We start from the raw sequence: 19194 nt of genomic DNA on the forward strand, positions 1-19194 counted from the left end.
ACTTATTTAATAAGTTCTAATATTTACTACTGTATATCATAGCTGCAGTAGATCTCAAATCATATACACAGTTCAGAAAAAGATAACCTATCGAAATCAATGCAAATGTTTGTACTTTACGAACAGGAAACAATTTAGAAATCCTTAACCTGCTTTCACATTGGCAGACAGGAATTCTCACATTTATAAACAATTTTGATTGCTCCCTGATACCCTCGGAGGAAGCCAGGATGAATTTAATGGGAGAATTAAAATGTACAAATACATTATGCAAACTTTCGAAGTTTCACCAGCTTTTTCATCAGGCAAAGATGTTAGAAATCATCCAGGAGAAGAAAGATGACGATGTTAAGAGTCACAGACCTACATTTTGTCTCAGACGTTACTTCTGTTGTCACGTATTATGGCCTAGAAATATCAGTGCAGATAGAGACCACTCCCCTAAATACAATAGCAGCAGCAGGCTAAATGCTCCTTTTTTTTAAAGGGAGGAAACACTCAATTTATGAAGAAGTCTCTGCACTGTTACATTTGAAAAAATGTTTAGGTGCCTGAATTGATATCTCTATAGACCATCTTAACTGGCGACAGAAGTAACATGTGAAACAAACAGTAGGCCTGTGATTCTAACATCATCATTTTCTTCTCCTATATGATAACATCTTTACTTAATGAAGAAACCAGTGAAACTTTAAGAGCTTGTATTACCATATATACTCATGTATAAGTTGACCTCATGTATAAGTCGAGGGCAGGTTTTGGGGCCAAAATCTTGGATTTTGATATGACCCTTAGATAAGTCAAGGGTGAAATGTGAAGTTGGTGCTTTACTACATGATCAAACTTGCACTCAAAAGAGTTGTAAAATATAAAATTTATGGAAAGTTATAAAGTTACAGAAATTAATCACTGCTAGTTCTCTGGCACTGTTTTCTTTTTCTTCATCTTTTAGATCCTTTAGCTTGAATGATGCTGTGTAAAAAGCTCTCATTTTCTTTACACAACTCATTTCGTAGAGAGCAAAAGCTATTTTTCCTATTTTCAAGTACCTATTGTTTTAACAGTGGGATGGATGGTAGACTTTTGCTTGGATTTATTGCAATAACACACATATAAAGTAAGGAAAAGCCTGCCTTTCTGTACTAGAAGTACAGTGGTGAAACAAGTACAGCAGAGAGAGGTAGTAAGATCTTTGTCCCTCTGAAAAGAACACAGAAATAGCACCAAAACTCTACTGTCTCTAGAGGCCTTTTGCAATGCCTGAATGGAAAAAAGGAACTACAGTGGCCCTTTGAGGCTTTTCTGGTGCACCAGAGAAGTGACCTCTGTCTGCCAAGGAAGGGAAGTGCCAAAAAAGCCTCTGCCAGAGCTGCACTTTTTACTCTCAGGCACTGCAATACAACAGACCATTGGAGACTTCCTAAGCAAGAAGGTTGAGGTGTCCCACCAGGGTACCTTTAACTATTAAACAAACCCCTATCACCTCTCTGTTTCTCTCGCCATTCCTTCAGCTTTTGCCAGAAAAAAGCCTTGCAAAGGAGGTTTGGGATAGAAGGCTGATCTGGTGAGTTTAAGAGATCAATGATACTTGCTGAAATGAAATACTGAGTGTAGTTTCCAAATATCCTGAGTACTTCCATACCTCTATATGACAGCTACAGGAAAAGAGATTCCACCTCAACTTTAGGTGAAACTTCCTGACAGTAAAAGCTGTTAGATGTGGAACACACTCCTTCAAAGTGTGGTGGACCTAGGGTTGCCATAACCTGGCTGCAACCGGGATTGTCCCGGTTTTGGTGGCACCGTCCCCCTCCTGTCCCGGGTGCCGCCAAAAACCGGGACAAAACCGGTTTCGGCCGGATTGCGCTGCAACCCATGGGGCCTCACTGCCCTCCTCCTCCTCCACCGCGCATGGCCGCGCGAAGGAGGCGGAAGAAGAGGAGGGTAGCGAGGCCTGGGGCGGAGGAGGCGAAGGTGGAGGCGGCGCCTCCTGCGAGCAGCCGCGCCACCCTCCCCGCGGCCTCCTCCCTCCTTCTCGGCCTCTGTGGAGGCCGAAGCCTCCGCAGAGGCTGAGAAGGAGTGCAAGGGCCCCCACGATCGCAAGCAGCCTCCTCTCTCCTTCTCAGCCTCTGTGGAGGCCGAAGCCTCTGCAGAAGCTGAGAAGGAGCGTGAGGGCCCCCCGTGATCGCCCCAATCGCGGGCGGCCTCCTCCCTCCTTCTCGGCCTCTCTGGAGGCTGAAGCCTCTGCAGAAGCCGAGAAAGAGCGTGAGGGCCCCCCGTGATCGCCCCAATCGCGGGCGGCCTCCTCCCTCCTTCTCGGCCTCTCTGGAGGCTGAAGCCTCCGCAGAGGCCGGGAAGGAGCGTGCGGGGCCGCCTGCGATTGCGGGGGGCCTCTTTGCGTGTCCTCCATTTTTTTTAAAAAATGTGTCCTACATTTTACAATTTGTCCCGGTTTGGAGGTCCTGCCTTATGGCAACCCTAGGTGGATCCTCCTCCTTTGGAGGTTTTTAAACAGAGGCTGGGTATGCTTTGATTGGGAGTTCCTGCATGGCAGGGGGTTGGACTGGATGGCCTTGTGTCTTCTAACTCTATGATTCTATGATTCCACCCATTTCTCTTTCTCCCTGCCTTCCTCCCAATCCCAGCTTTGCAAAGGAGGTTTGGGATGCAACTTGCAAGGCTCATCTCTCCCCGTTTATCTTTCTCTCTGCCTTCCTCCCGATCCCAGCCTTGCAAAGGAGGTTTGGGATGCAACTTGCAAGGCTCATCTCTCCCCATTTCTCTTTCTCTATGCCTTCCTCCCGATCCCAGCCTTGCAAAGGAGGTTTGGGATGCAACTTGCAAGGCTCATCTCTCCCCATTTCTCTTTCTCTATGCCTTGCAAAGGAGGTTTGGATTCTCTCTTTTTCTCCTGGTTGTGGCGATCCCAGCCTTGGAAAGGGGATTACCCTATTGACCCTTATATATGTCTACCCCAGGATTTTGAAGCTCATTTTGAGGCATAAATTTTTCGACTTATAGTCGAGTATAAACGGTATGTATTTTGTATTTTAGTTGTGCCCATAAAGGTATCACTGTTTTGTGGATTTTGTATTTTGTTGTATTTTGCTGCACAGCCAACAAGGCTATTCCTGAATATGATACCTGCATTTAATGGGATTCTTTGCTGAGTAGACATGTATAAGCTTGCATAGTAAATTTAATAGATGGAATTAGAAAATAAACGGACAAAGATAAAATCAGAGGCTTATAGTCAATTGTTAATCCCAGTGAAGGCAGATCCTTGAACAAATGAAGACAAGCAAGAACTTCGAAGACAACATGTAGAGAGATCTGACCTATATAAGTTCCACTGATTCAACTTAACTAGTCTAGTTGGGACTAGCAATTGGATTTAGGCCAGTTATTACTTATGTGTACTTTTCTTGCTTGCTTTATTTCAAGCAGTTTTAATAGCATTTAGTCACAGGGAAACTTACATAAAATCCAGAATTTTAAAACAATAAATTAAAAATTAAAGTCATGCTACCTGGTAATTGTCATTCAAGAATAAATTCAGTGGTGATAATACAAGCTGCAACATAGTTTCTTTGTATCCTTTTTTCATCTCAAAACATAACCTTTCCAGAAAAACTGTAGGACATTCAGGGCCATCGCTGTTGCAGTGCTAGGAAACAGAACATCAGAAATGTTATCTTCATTAAACAGAGTATCAACAATATTTAAACTGCTGGATTATGGTATAAGTAACTTTCTTCAGTCACCACAGGGAATGCTGAAAAATGTATTATCATAAATTGACAAAATTTAACCAAAATAACTTGTGCTGCAGTTGAACATGAGCAGTCTTGAGTGATACAGAAAAGAAAGTAGTTTATATTATTATTAGATGCCAAAGAAGATTTTTGTGATGTTATTATCCATGCAGGTAGAGGACAAAAAGGTACCTTTTCTTAGCTGGTTAGGAGTACATTTTATTTAATCTCAAGTCCTAGTAAAATGTACCAGAGGATGTTAGTAGAAAGGAAACAGGGGAAGTGCATATGTGTTTGTGTGTGTGTGGGGGGGGGGGGTGCATAGAGACGAGTCTTCCCAATGTAGTGCCCTTCAGATGTGGCCAAGGATCATGTTGCCTGAAGATGAGATCTGTACTCCAAAACATCTGAAAGGCTACATATTGGGGGAAACTAATATAGTTGGTACCTCTAAATGTATCTGTTTGAAACACTTATATCAACTCAGCCTTTCCTCTTGTGAGTTCAATGCAGAGTTACAAAAATCAAACACTGAACAATAACATATGATCCAATAATCACTGGTAGGCTTTTTTTAAACCCTTTGCTTTATTATAATTTAACCCAATTTTAAATCCTGTGGGTTTTTTTTAAATTTTGAAAATGAATACATGTTGCCTGCCATCTTGTGGCCAGGAAAACAAACAGTCAACAAGCACTAATGAGTGGTTCATTGCAAGAGGAGCTGTAGCAATAAAATAGTTATTTTATGGTACAATATAGATTACTGAAGAAATGCAGGTCGAGATAAACTGTCTTAATTTTGTTCAACATCCATTTGCATGAGGAATTCCTTTGTAATATCTGTGCACCCAAACAAAGAATGGGAACACACCAAAAGCCAAGCATGACCAACAGACCAAAGGCAGCAGCTGTATTACTCTGCATAAGTGCATATTTTAACAAAACCATTGCACACTTGATGCTTGTAATCAGTAACAAACCCAGATTACTTACCACTGGCAGTCGCCCATGCACTTTGTACACATTAACAAGCACAGTAATATCCCATGGACGCAAAGTAAGAGGGTGAACTTGTCTGACTGATGTGTCACTCTCCCTTTTGTCGGCATCCACTCCTACTGCAGTCCATCCAGAACTTGAAGATGTTGACATGGACAATACTGGACTTGAAATAACTTCCTCAAAATCAGTGTACATATCATCTTCACCAAAATAATTTTCCTGGCAGGATGAATTAGCAACGCTTAGATTAAAAGAGCATGGCATAAACCTCTAAATAAAAATATGTACAGCGCTGTGTAAATTTACAGCGCTTTATAAATAAAGGTTAATAATAATAATAATAATAATAATAATAATAATAAATTTCCATGAAGTTCTACTTCTGTCATTCACATATAAAGATTTCATCATATAAAGATTTTTTTAATTTTTTTTAACTATACAGGAATAATCAATATAATAAACACCATTAAGACTGAGGGCTTCTCATCTCCAATGAAACAACACATTTCCCCAAATCAGTCTTATTTTTAGACTTGCTTTAATAATTGTAGGAGTTCATTGTCTAACTATTTATTTATTTTATTTTATTTTTATCCCACCTTTCTCCCAAAATGGGACCCAAGGCGGCGAACATATATACATATAAGTTAAAACTGTACACTTAAAATCATAATATAAAAATTACAAATATAAAATTTTTAAAACATACAGTGTTAAAATTAAACAGTCCAAGTAAAACCCTCTCATCTCCCAATAAAACCAAGCCTGCCAGATCTCAAAAGGCTAGTTTAAACAAAAATGTCTTTGCCTGCCTACGAAAGGCCAGCAGTGAGGGGGCCAGCCTAGTCTCCCGTGGAAGGGAGTTCCACAGGGAAGGAGCAGCCACTGAGAAGGCTCTCTTTCGGGTCCTCACCAGGCGAGCCTGGGATGGTGGTGGGACCAAGAGAAAGCCTTCTCCTGCAGATCTTAGGGCTCTAGGTGGTTCATATGGGGAGATACAGTCTTTCAAATAGTCTGGACCTAAGCCGTGTAGGGCTTTATAGGTCATAACCAGCACTTTGAATTGTGCTCGGAAATGAACTGGTAGCCAGTGAAGCTGTTTCAATACAGGAGTTATATGCTCCCTGTAACTGGCTCCGGTCAGCATTCTAGCTGCAGCATTTTGGACTCGCTGAACTTTCCGAACAGTTTCCAAAGGCAGCCCCACCTAGAGCGCGTTACAGTAGTCCAATCGGGATGTAACCAAAGCATGTGTCACTGTAGCCAGATCTGATGTCTCAAGGAATGGGCGCAGCTGGCGCACAAGTTTTAATTGTGCAAATGCACTTCTGGCCACTGCTGAGACCTGGGCATCCAGATTCAGACTGGAGTCCAGAAGCACACCCAAGCTGCGAGCCTGAGATTTCAAGGGGAGTGTAACCCCATCCAACTATCAACCCAAAGAGTTCTCTGTACCTTTATGGACAGGAAGGCTTTCAAAAGAGGTCCATACAGAGTTATCTGGGAATCTGGGGAGAGTTCCAGTTCGACCCGGAGCTTGTCAGGTGGAAGTTCTGAGGGATCAACAGGGAGACGGGAAGAACCTGAAGGTGATATGCCTCTATCTGTCATTTTTTGAGTTGGCCGCAATGCAGATAAAACCGTTTCTTCCATTTCTGACACTATGGAGTAAATAAAATAGTAAATAATTCCAAACCAGAAGTGAAACATTTCACTGCACCTGAGCTCAGAAAAATGAAACAAACCAAATAAAAAGTTTGGCACCCTAATTAGTAACGTTTAGATGATTAACATGTCCACTGAAGAATGTATACAACCTATGAAGTTTCAAAACAAAATTCTGTATTATTCAAACATGTATGTCATATGTTTCTGAAGAAAAAAGTTTCTATACTTTGCTTCTGCTATATAAACTAGTGATAACTGCATGTTACATTCTTTAAATAAATACAGTCCAAATTACAGTGGAACCTTGCCTTACGCAGGGGATCCGTTCCGCCCCCCTCCGCCTATGCTCGAACCCCATTATAGTGAATGGGGCTTGTGCATGTGGCGGCGCGGCACACGCACTGTGGCCACACACACCATTCAAAGTATTACAGCATGGCTTCCACGTAAACCGGAAGCCACGTATCACATGGCCGCGTAAGAAGCAGGCGTGCTGTATTAGAAGTGACACATTCAGTAAATCATATATCAAAAATCACATGCAAAAATCTCCTAAGGGCTATGGCTACTGTATCCATGATTCACAGATCCATCTCATTCTATGTCATATTTGGTATGAAGAATGTATAATTACGGTCATCAGGATGGGAGTGGAAACCTAAGGCCTCTTCTATCTTTGTTTTTGTACTCGTGTCAAGATATTTAAGATGTACTGAAACAGATGTGTGCACAAGGTGTACCAAATCTTCAATGCACTACAGAAACATTTCAAGATAGCAGCCAACAACACTTAAGCTGCATCCACACAGCAGAATATTCCAGTTTGACATCACTTTAACTGCTATGGCTGAATGATATGGAATTCTGGGATTTGTAGTTTTGTGAGATATTTAGCCTTCTCTGTCAGAGAGCTCTGGTGCCACAACCAACTACAATTCCCAGAATTCCATAACACTGGGCCATGGCAGTTAAAATGGTGTGAAACTGGATTGTTTCTGCAGTGCAACCTTAGTGGTCAAGCAGACAGGGCAAAAGAAGCGGCCAGAGGCCACTCCCGCCCCAATTGCTGCAGGACCCTGGTCCTAATCCAGGCCGCCACCACAGTCCTGAACTGAGTCGCTGGAAGGAGCGGATTAGATTTGCTCTGTTTTAGCCTGGTTCTTCTGGCCTGGTGAGGCTCCTCACAGCTTCTGGCTGTGTTCGGGGTGTGTGGCATGTAAATACCATGCCCCCAATGTGGCCCGAAGCCGGCACTTTTGGCCTGTCTATTTTGGAGCGTTTGGGCCTTTTCACATTACAGTGGAGTCTCATCTGTGGACTTGCCTTCCACAGATTTCAGCATGCATGGATAGCAAACCCCTGGTTGTCCCCAGTGGCAGCGTGGGCATATGGCTGTGCTGACATTAAGGACAGCCCCCTGTTGTTCTCAATGGTGGTGCACACATGCAGCTATGCAGTTGCTCAGCCATTAGGGACAGCCCCCGGTTGTCTTCAAAGGTGGCGCGCACATACAGCCATGCAGCCTTTAGGGACAGCCCCCAATTGTCCCTAACGCCGGTGTGGCCACATGCACACTCTGTTGTTGGGGACAATGGGGGCTGTCCTTAATGGCTGTGCAGCTGCGTGCATTTGCTACCATTGGGGACAGCGGGACTCAAGGTCCCACGGATTTTGGTATCCACGGTCCCACTGTAGGTCCCCCGCAGGTCCCAAGGTCCCACTGTCACAACTTTAGCACTAGGATTCCCCTTCAACTGCCATGGCTACATGCTGTGGAATCCTGGATTTGGTAGATTGGCAAGGCACTAGAGCTCTCTAGCAGAGAATTCTAATCATCCGCCCAACTGTATATCCCAAGATTCTATGGGAAGAAGTCTAGGCAATTAAAATGGAATCATGGTGCTATAACTGTATAATATGAAAGGACCAAAAGGTACGTTAAACCAATTGTCCCAGGAGAAGAGACCTAAGACTTGAAACACAGTGGGGCAACGTCAATCAAAACTATATCCTAACACTGTGTATCCAAATCAAATTGTTTCATGTAGACCTCAAGCAGCTGGATATGACTCACATTCACTCCACAATGTTTGGCCATGATCCTATAAACGAATCCACTTCAAACTGAAAAGAAGGCTACATAATGGACCAGTATGTCTCACAGCCATTTTTATTTTATTTTTTTTTTTTTTTGGTTGCCAACTTAGGCTGGGCAGTCAAAATATTCTTTCAAAATGTACCTGCCATGTTTAGCATAGTATAAAAGGAACAAAGTGATGCTTACATGATTGCTTTAACTGTTCATCAGCCTTCTGAGGATAAATTGGATGCCACACATAGTCAATTGTGAGCATTACACTTGGCACAGTCCAGCATTCAACCCAGCCAGCCCTTTTAGAAAAAGAATAGTTTGTCATAGGATTCATTGTTCTGTTCATCATTTCTTAACAAGGAGGAAAAACCAAGGGAACTCATAATAATACAAGCTGGTTTCTCATATGAGAACAAAACTCACTCTTCTTGAGTCATGTTCCTCCACTTTGCTTTGCTTTGTTTTTGACCACTCTGACTATCAGCAGAAACACAGGACTCAGGATTTAGTTTGTTAGGATGACAATCCTTCACCAGCATAAAGAGAGAATATTTACTAGGGTGGCAGTCAGGCAGAAGCAAATGAAGATCAAGTCCTTCTCCCTAAAAATATAATATAAATATAATATTAATATAAAATTTCACACAATGCTCACACTAGGTCCATGCCCTAGTGATCTCACGACTTGATTACTGTAACGTCCTCCTGGCTGGGCTTCCTCTTTCTCACCTCCGTCCTTTAATTTCTGTTCAGCGTTCAGCTGCATGTATTATCACTTCCACCCACCGGTCTGACCACAACTCTCCTGTGTTGGCATCCCTTCACTGGCTCCCTCTCCCTTTCCGCATTCAGTATAAGCTCCTGCTGTCGACATTTAAAGCCCTCCATGGACTGGCCCCTCCTTACTTATCAGACCTTCTTTCTCCTCACCTTCCCACCTGGGCCCTCCGTTCTGGTAGTCAAGGTCTACTGTCTCAGCCCAGGATTTCCTCTGCCCCATCCCGGATTCGCTCCTTTTCACTTGCTGCCCCCCACTCCTGGAACCTTCTTCCCCCACAAGCAAGAGCCATCACTTCTTTAACCAGCTTCAAAACTGAGTTGAAAACCATCCTGTTCAGAGTTGCCTTCCCAGGCATTGCATAATTGTCGCTTACTACTTGATGTTCTTTTGGTGCCTGTTTATCAAACCATTTCCTGTATTGCTATGTACTGTATATGCATTATCCTACTTGAGAGTATGTATTTTCCCTGGAAAATGATTAACCATCCATTATGAAGCCAAGCCCTCCCTCCAGTCCATCTGCCTTGGTCCAGGCCTTGGAGGTAGAGAGGAACTGCTGGACCTCTTACCCTTTCCCTCCACCACTCCCTTCTCCTTCTGTGTCATGTCTTTTTAGATTGTAAGCCCGAGGGCAGGGAACCGTCTAACTAAAAAGATTGCATGTACAGCGCTGTGTAAATTTACAGCGCTTCATAAATAAAGGTTAATAATAATAATAATAATAATAATAAAGTTTCAAAGCATTACAAAAATACTTTTTATTAATGCCCAATAATAAGTGATTCATCACTTCCATGAATAGTTTAGCTCATAGACTGATACACCTGGAAGCAGCCTCATGGCCCATTGAGTCCAACCACCAGTTCAATAAAGCAGGTAGCCCTCCAGTCTCTTTTTGAAGATGTCCAGAGAATGAGACCCCACAACTTCTCTAGGCAATTGATTCCATTGCCAGACTGCTCTTAATGTCAGAAATTGCCTTCTACCATGGAAATCTACCCTTCTGTAACTTAAAACTTAGGGGAGCAGAGAACAAACCTTCACTCTCCTCACTATGACAGCCCTTGAGATATTTGAAGAGCACAGTTATATCACTCTTCACATCTCCTCTTTACCAAGCTAAACATGACCAACTTCTTCACTCATATTTCATCATATGTTTTATTCTCCATATCTCTTATCATCTTCAGTGCCCTTATCTAAACCTGTTCCAACTTGGCTATTTCCTTCTTAAAATGAGGCATCCAGAACTGAATGCAGTACTCCAGATGAGGACTGAGCACATAGAATATAGTGAGGCTATTAATCCCTTCAACCTGGAATCTATGTTTCTATTAATGCAGGCTAAAATAGTATTTGCCTTATCTAAAATAGTATTTGCAGCACCACACTGCTGGCTTACATTCAATTTCTGATCAACAATAATCCCAAGATCCTTTGCACTTGTAGTATTCTTGAGCCATGTATCCCCCATCCCATACCTGTGGCCTAAATGTAGAATTCTGTATTTGTCTCTACTGAATTTCATTTTATTAGCTTCTGCCCAATTTTCTAGTTTATGTAGGTCCTTTTGAATTCTGTTTCTATTTTCCAATGTTATTGCCATTCCTCCCAGTTTTGTCATCTGCATAAAGATTCCCCCATCTCAATCATTAATAAAAACGTTGAAGAGTAATGGCCCTAGGACAGAACCCTGAAACTCTCCATTTGAGACCTCCTTCCAGTCTGAAATGCAGGCACTGATGACATAGCTTTGATATTCCAACCAATTATGGAACCATCTGACAATATTCCCATCCACTGCATATTTACAATGCACCTGCACCAACTGCGAACTTGCCACCTGTGGATTTGAGTTTCTGCGGATGGCAAGCCCTGGCTTTTTAAATGGATGCACATGTGCCATTGGAAACAATGGATTTCAGCATCTGTGTTTTTTGCTATCCGTGGGGCAGTCTGGAACAGATCCCTCACAGATAGCAAGGGACTACTGTAATCAGTTTGTTAATCAAAATATTATGGTTGAATCTTATGAATCTCATTTTGAGAGAAATGTGGGATAGAAATCCATTAAATAAATGAATGAATAAATATCTTATAACATGTTTTGCCAAAATCCAGATACATGCTATCCAGATGCTAGCCACAGATGCTGGCAAAACGTCAGGAATAATCTTCTAGAACATGGCCTCATAGCCCAAAAAACCCACAAAAAAAACAATGGATATCCACAACATTCCCACCATCTATTAAATGAGTGGTCTGATTGGGGAAATAAGATTAGTCTGGCAGGATCTGTTCTTAAACAAATCCACTGATTAAAGCAAATCCAACCCATGGCTACGGATTTTCTTGGCAAGATTTAGTCAGGAAGGGCTTGTCATTGCCTTCCTTTAAAGTTGAGAGATTGTGATTTGGCTGAAGATGCCCAGCAGGTTTCCATTCCAATCAAGGACCCTGGAGTTCTTGCCTAGCACTCAAACCACTATATCACACTGGCTCTCAGTGCTGGTCCATATAGTCCAGCACTATATAGTTCGACTTGTAGTGGCTCTCCAGAGTATCATCCAGGATGCTTCCCTAGCAACCTCACGCCTTGGGCTCAATCTGGTCTTCCGAGGGCGTAAAAAAGAGCCGTAAAAAGCGGCTCCTTTTTGGGCCCATGAAAGAGTGCCTTGGTGAGACAGTGCAGCAATATGGCGCCCCTTTGGTGCTGCATCATCTGGATGCAGAGCCAGAGGTGCAACATGATGCCACACACCATCTGGAGCGGTGCACGGCATCAGAGTGCCCTGCGGGCGGAGTCAGGTGCACGTCATCAGGACACTACACCCTGACTCTGCCCCCAGACCAGCCTTTCAGAACGGTCTGGACAGGGCCTTTGATACTGGGGATCTAATGTGGCATCTTCTTTGTGTAATGCGGTAATCCCCAAAATGTGTTTTTTAAAAAGAAGACATCACCTTTGACATCTGGTCCAGCTGTTTACCAACTGCCCAAGAGAAGGTTTTCAAGAAACAGAAAGAGGCAGGCAATCTGAGAATTTACCATACCATCAAATGGTCATGAGCAACAAATGTCATGTATCAAATTTATTCACAGTAGGAAGCATAATTTTAGCTTTAAAATTAGATTTGTAGAAGAACTGAATTATTACAATGTTTCAGCAAAATTATTAATCTTTCTTCATAATTGTACCATACATAACAGAAGTAGTCTAAAGAAAATACAGTTATCACTCCTAGAATTCCAAATACATTCACTGTAAAGCAAGTCAGCAGAATTTTCTGCTATTGTTGATACTGCTATAGTTAAAGCCAGACAACAGGTATTGTGTTAATACTACAGAATATATTAGTTGATGTCCCAAATTGTCATTCTTAATATGTATGATATTTTTGAACTGTGAAATTGCAAATACTAATGCACATCTGAAAAGCAGAACACAGAGGGATCTAAAATATTAATCTTCTATTACTGGATGCAACCCACTACTAGGTTGTTAACATGGATTATAAAGGTCATCTGTGACTGAATCAAACTACCAGTAGTGCAATTTTCTTCTTTTTCTACTACCTTCCATTTTACCAATCATTATTGCCTTTTTCATTGAGTCTAATATTAAAAAAGAAAAGGCTCAAACTTTTCAGGTTTCTTTGAGCAGAAGGACCTAACCATTACTGTAAATATGTAGTCAGTTTATTTCAGAGGATAAAAACACTTACCCTTAAGGAGAATCTTGTACTGCATGTGATTGGAACAAAGTCAGTAAAAGGCAAAGAGAAAACTATGTTTAATGTTTCCCCACAGGCTGCCACATAAACTGCAAGGGAAGAGAAAGAAAAATCAAATATGAATTTTCTGTTAATTTTTTCTTTACAATTATCACTTAGAATATATTAGTTGAACATGAGTCTTCAAACTACCTTCAGACTAGTATTTGAGTAGATAAAAAGAAAAAAGAGCTTTTCTCATTCCTCTTTTACAAGGATCACTTCTCATGTTGCACAAGTGAAATTTCACTTGAGCAAAAGGAATTCCCTTTCCCTTCCTCCTCCTGCAGCCCACTACCCAACTCTAGTCTAGAAAGCCCCCTAACCCTCTGTCCTCTCCCCATGTTGCTGGAATAATTTTTTTGTTGGTAAAATTCACCAACTGGAATTCATCCCTCATTAACAACAATCTGAATATATGTTGTCTCCACACAAAAGAAGTGTCACACATACAAGGCATGGCTACAAAAACTATTATAAAATGAAAAAAATATGTAGAGAAACTAAGCCAAATCGCACTTCCAACTCTGTCTACTCCAAGAGTTGTATGACAATAGAATAGAGGAGTTCGTAGGCACTCCTTCTCAAGAGATATATAATCAGAGACTGAATACCAGCCTCTAAGTCAAAGGTATTATTTTAACAGTGGATTCCTGCACTGACAGAGGGTTGGAATAGCTGACCTTGTGACCCCTTCCAACTACTGATCCCATGAATTTTGTTAATATTTTAAAAAAGAATTTTATTTAAGCAACCATTCATTGCTTCAACCAACTTTTCTCTCTATACAGATTGGTTATATCTTATCCAAAATGCTCGAGACCAGAAGAGTTCCGTATTTTGAATTTTTTTGGATTCTAGAATACCTGTATTTACATATACATAATGAGAAACAATGAGGCTGGAGAGAGACTGAAAATCTGTGCTTCACACAAATCCATGCCTCTCACCATTTCATATATCCTCACATCTCTCTCCAGCTGCTTCTTTCTCCAGCCTTACAAATACAGTTGCCCCTGCTAACTCACGGATCTGAGATCTGCAACCTTGATTATGTGCAGAGGGGCGACTTCCGTTATTTCTAATGGCATGCGTGCCTGAGCCACACGCACAGGGACGCACCCTGTTCAAGCCTATGAGGCTTGAATACATGTGAACCTCCATTTTTACAGGTGGTCTGGAACGGATCCCCCGTGCAAACAGAGGGCCAACTGTATAGTACAGGTACATAGCTCAAAAGGTATTAGATTTTAGAGTATTTCAGATTTCAGAATTCTGGATAAGGAATACTCAAGTCATACAATTATACCCAAACAGGGTGTAGCCTAAAACATCCCTGTTACCTTCACAGCCTCTGAAAGAAAAGCAATCAGCTAGGGAAACAATTTTCTCTGTGTGGAAAGAAAGAAGCAAGCAGCAACAAAAAGAGAATAAAAGCAGAGCACACTAGGGCTATTCACCCATTAGGTGAAGCAAAAGCTAAGTAACAGTGAATACGTGCTCATCCACTCTAGGAAGATCCCCTAATACTAGAAAGCCATTGGTGCTCTACATGGCTGGATAGTTACAAAGGGGTATGCAGAGCCAGATGTTCAGGTTCTAGCTGACACAGTTCTATAAACAGCCTTTCCAGCCTGTATCCTGCTTCCTTTGAGACAAAGGGTGGGCAGTGACAAAAACAGCAATGGAGGGGGGAGAGTGTGCAACTGTGCACACAGGGCAGGAACTATGATAAGGGACTCTTTCTGCCTCATGCAGTAGGAGTGCTCAAGTCTCTACTGACAGATAGTATAGTATGTTCACTTTAAAGCCATCAGTTTCTCACCATTTTCTTGTTGCTTTGTGGAACAATCAATCCAGTTGTGTTGATTTGCTGCCCAAATCATTTCAAACTGATGAAACATTATTTTAAAATTCCATGAATAGGGAACGAATGAGAAAATATCAGGAGCGCTGTCACTCGACCAATCCTGAATCAAATCTAAAAATAAAGTGGACATGTTTCTGTAGGTCACTGCAATGATAATAGGCTAATTTGTAAAACCAATTATATTTCACTAAATTAAAAAAGTTGTCATCAACTTCTCTGTTGACTGAAGATTCAGTGACAAAATTCTAACTAGAGTTTAAATGTAAATGACCTCTACCATTACATACATCCCCATTTATCAGTTATCCAATCACAAAAACATTTTGTTATACAACCACCTCTAAGCATTAATTGCCTAAGAAAAGCCTATGAAATTCATGGGGTTGACATAAGTTGACAGGTGACTTGAAGGCACATACACAGATATATCAGTGAATTAAAGGGGAAGAGAAGACAGGGAAACAGAGATTCTCCTCCTTAGTCCACTTTCATGCTAGAAAGCAATTCCTTGTCACATTTCAATATTTTAATACAGAAATCTAATGGTGTTCATTTAGGCTTATTCTAGCTAAATGTATACAAAAATGTGGGAATCATGGTGTTGTCCAGATGTTATTGGACTGCAGCTCCCTGCAATCTCCATATTAACATTTCACACTCACAATTAAGAACACTAACATTCAACATGTTAATTCTGGTCTGAATTAAAACACACACAATATTTTCAAATGTATATCAAAGGGCAAACATATTAAAATAACATATCAAATTCCTAGTGGGTTATACTTCAGTTACAAACCTAAGTTTAGTTATCATTCAAAAATATCTTACTTAACAAGTAGCTACAGACTACAAAAATTCTATTTTGACATTACTGTGTAGATTTATTCAATGCTGCAAAGTAATGGCAAAATAGACTTTGCCTATTAAAGTAAGTTCAAATGGTGATGAGGGGAATATACTTTAATGGGCTATCAAAAATGTTAATGTTATAAGAACAAAACTGGAAACATTTAAGATATCTCAATACTAACAGTTTGCAAAATCTATTTATTTCTTTGGAACATGTAAGCACAACGTCTAATTCTAATGTATCTGTTTTAATCTCATGGTGTCTTAATGCCTTCTTAAAAATGAACTGGACATTTGAATACAGATAATTTCTGTATTTATCCAACTATAGACATAGGGTTAGATCTAGACTGAACACTGACACTCCAAGAAAGGAAGGGCTTCTTTTATTCATGGATGATTCCAGGAAGCACAGGGGGAAGACTGAGGAAGATAATCTCCCTGCCACTACCTCTAGAACAAGCAAACCACACTCGGGTACTCCAAACCATGGTATCTAAATGACTTTTTTTACTATTTTAAAATATACTTTTAATCTGATACAATTGAACTCCTATCAGATATTCTGACATTACATAGCAAAACAAGAAACAGATGGAACAGATTTACTGGCTAAACAAATATCAATGAAATATTTAAATTAAATGTCCAAAAAGAGATGAGAGAGATTTGGAGGGAGTAGGTATTTTTAATTTAATGTGAACATCATATATCGAAACAATAAAGCTGACTAACCACTGAGACATAAATTATTTAAATGGCTTGCACATCAAAATTTCCTTTTGTAAACTGCTATGCCGGCATATATTCTTGATCCTTATAGTTAAAAATGTTTTATAGATCAGTTTTGAGGTCTAAAGCAATAGAGAGTGAACAGGAAAAATAATATATTTTTTGTAATGTCATTAAGAAGCACCCCATATTGAAACTGATACTATTATATATAAAGCACAAAAATAGAACAAGTTACCTGTAAAAAAACTTTTTTGAGCAAAGATGAAATGGTATGTTGCCTTATAAACTTCAACTTCACATTGCCACAACTGTGGCATGTTCCATATTCGGGGATAGGAGGCATTAATGTGAAACTGAGCAAAATACACAAGAAGCAGTATTCATTTAAAATATGACAATGTGTAACAGCCATGATTAAATGGAAACCATGTAACTGTTCATATGAAAACTTCTGTATATCAACTGAAATTACCATCAGATGTTAAACAGCTTTTGGTCTTGAGTCTTCTATATAGAAAAGATTACTTTTACATTACCCTACAACAAACACATTAGTTAATCTATATTGCAATGAGATTAAGAAGTCTGATCTGGAAAAAGTAATGTCTAATAGGTAAGATGTCTTAGAACCTTCAGGAAGTACAAAGAAATTGAAATAGGTAGTATGGGCTGTTCACAGATGCATTCAAACAACTCAGACAAACCAGGGATATGCAAGAATTCTGGCTTATTACATATCCGCAACATGTTACTGAATGTTACCTGATTGTTTGCATTTGCAGAAGGTTTAGCTAAACAGACAATAGTGCTTTCATGGTGATGAGAAAAGCAACAGACAAAGGGCTGTGTGAATCTTTAAAAAGTTCTAGATCATTGGGGGCTGTTATAGGAAAAGGCCTGCTCCTTGTGGAGACAAAATTAATGTCTGCATAAGATGGATCTTAAAGAAAAAATTCATATTAAGATTTTAAGTGTGGGAGGATTTATACCTTTAGTGTGCTAAAGCACACAAGAAGAGACAACCTGATCACATACCCCCAAGCTAGATCTCAGTATAGTCTCTGAGAACTTGTTATGAAATCTGCATAAAATCTGCAGCTTGCAGATTATAACAACCCAAAGCCTTTATTTTATGGAGTAAAATAGCTGATTTCTACATCACTGAATTTCTTAGGCCACCATGACACTCTGAACACACCAAAGGTATACATGCTTGGGTTTGGTCAGTGCTTGGAAGAGAGTGTCAGATAAAACCAGGAAACTCCAGGTAAAACTAGGAAAGAATTCTGTTAATAAGGTTGTCAAAGTGGAAACTGGGGAAGGCTCTTATGCCTTTGAAGGTTGTGTAGAAAAGGGAATTTCATTGGGTATTGCTTGTCATGCAACCAGATAGCAAGCAACACCTCCTGAAATTCTATCTTCTGCACAAACGTTAACAGTACAGGACCCCTCTACAATCTTCATTGTGGCAATTTTACTTGCCTAGAGTATCACTGCAGCCAGTTAATGTTGTCAGTAATGGGTTCTGACCCAGTATAAGGCAACTTCCTATGTTCTTATCTGAAATTACAGGTTCCAGGTTATCTGGCTTGAAGCTTTCCATAATTTTATTATTATAAATTATCATTATTATTGCTACTGCTACTGATGATTATAATGATGCAATTATACCTAGTCTTTATGTAAGTTTTAAAGCACTATTCCAATGCTATACATTGTACTCACAGCTAACATTTCCGCCTCTAAGAGAGTTCGGTACTGCATGCTGCTGGTTGCATCTATGTGTAAAAGCTGTCCTTTAATAGTGGGAGAGTAACCTAGTAAAAAGAACAAAAGAATCAATATGTACCATCTGTCTCCTAAGAGGTAAAACAAACAATTCTATCAAAAACTTCCTGGCTTATTTTATTGACCAATGATAAACAAATACACAATCTGAACCAATTTTAAAATTACAGATTGTAGGTAACCATATTTTTGATTAGGTAACCTTAAAAGGTAGCCTCCTTTTTAATTAAGAAAGGAGCTGGTGCTGTATGCTGCAAGACAATTTTAATGAATACTTCATTTAATTTATACTTTCAGATGTTTCTGCATTCTTCAGTGTTTAACTTGTTTATATTGACTTCTTCTTCTTATTATTATTATTATTAACTTTATTTATAAAGCGCCGTAAATCTACACAGTGCTGTACAAAACCAAGTAAAATCAAGAATATAATAGAAAGGTCTTCTTAAGTAGGTATTACTGATATATCCTGATCCTAAATTAATTCCATAAATCTTAAAGAGAAGATGCAAACACCCAAAAAAATTAACAATAAAAGAAAGCTGTTTGCACTTCAAATATGTGTACAGCTATATTCACTATTTTTATTTAATTAATTTATCTCCCACCTTTCTCCTTGTAGTGGATTCAAGGCGGCTCACAACTATTTAAAACAAAGTTCAGCTAAAAAGCTATTGATTCAAAAGTTAAAGAAGAATTTAATCACAATTCCATTTAAAACTCACCAGTTAAAAACAGTTTACAAACATGTTAAAAACTTAATAAAATACTCCTATTAAACGCTACATCCGCTGCAATAAATTAAAAAACAACAACAAATGCCTGCTTAAATAAAATGTCTTTGCCTGCCGGCAAAAAGACAACAGGGAGGG

At 40.0% G+C, this 19194-nt stretch overlaps 1 protein-coding gene across 10 annotated transcripts in view; it reads right to left on the reverse strand.

Annotated features, from left to right (window-relative positions):
* BLTP1 (bridge-like lipid transfer protein family member 1) overlaps positions 1-19194 on the reverse strand; it is a 156540-nt gene that overhangs the window by 103609 nt on the left and 33737 nt on the right. For all 10 annotated transcript variants that reach the window (XM_089525845.1, XM_089525846.1, XM_089525851.1 and 7 more), the window contains 9 exons: positions 18260-18351; positions 16770-16887; positions 14903-15058; positions 13030-13127; positions 8947-9125; positions 8716-8822; positions 6219-6424; positions 4752-4979; positions 3530-3667 (listed from right to left, as the gene is read on the reverse strand). In XM_089525845.1, coding sequence (XP_089381971.1) covers positions 3530-3667; positions 4752-4979; positions 6219-6424; positions 8716-8822; positions 8947-9125; positions 13030-13127; positions 14903-15058; positions 16770-16887; positions 18260-18351 — 1322 coding nt within the window. The remainder of the gene's footprint in view (positions 1-3529; positions 3668-4751; positions 4980-6218; positions 6425-8715; positions 8823-8946; positions 9126-13029; positions 13128-14902; positions 15059-16769; positions 16888-18259; positions 18352-19194) is intronic.

Source organism: Sceloporus occidentalis, unplaced genomic scaffold (assembly GCF_023333645.1).
Source record: "Sceloporus occidentalis isolate IW3139 unplaced genomic scaffold, rSceOcc1.0.p SCAF_5, whole genome shotgun sequence".
NCBI lineage: Eukaryota > Metazoa > Chordata > Lepidosauria > Squamata > Phrynosomatidae > Sceloporus > Sceloporus occidentalis.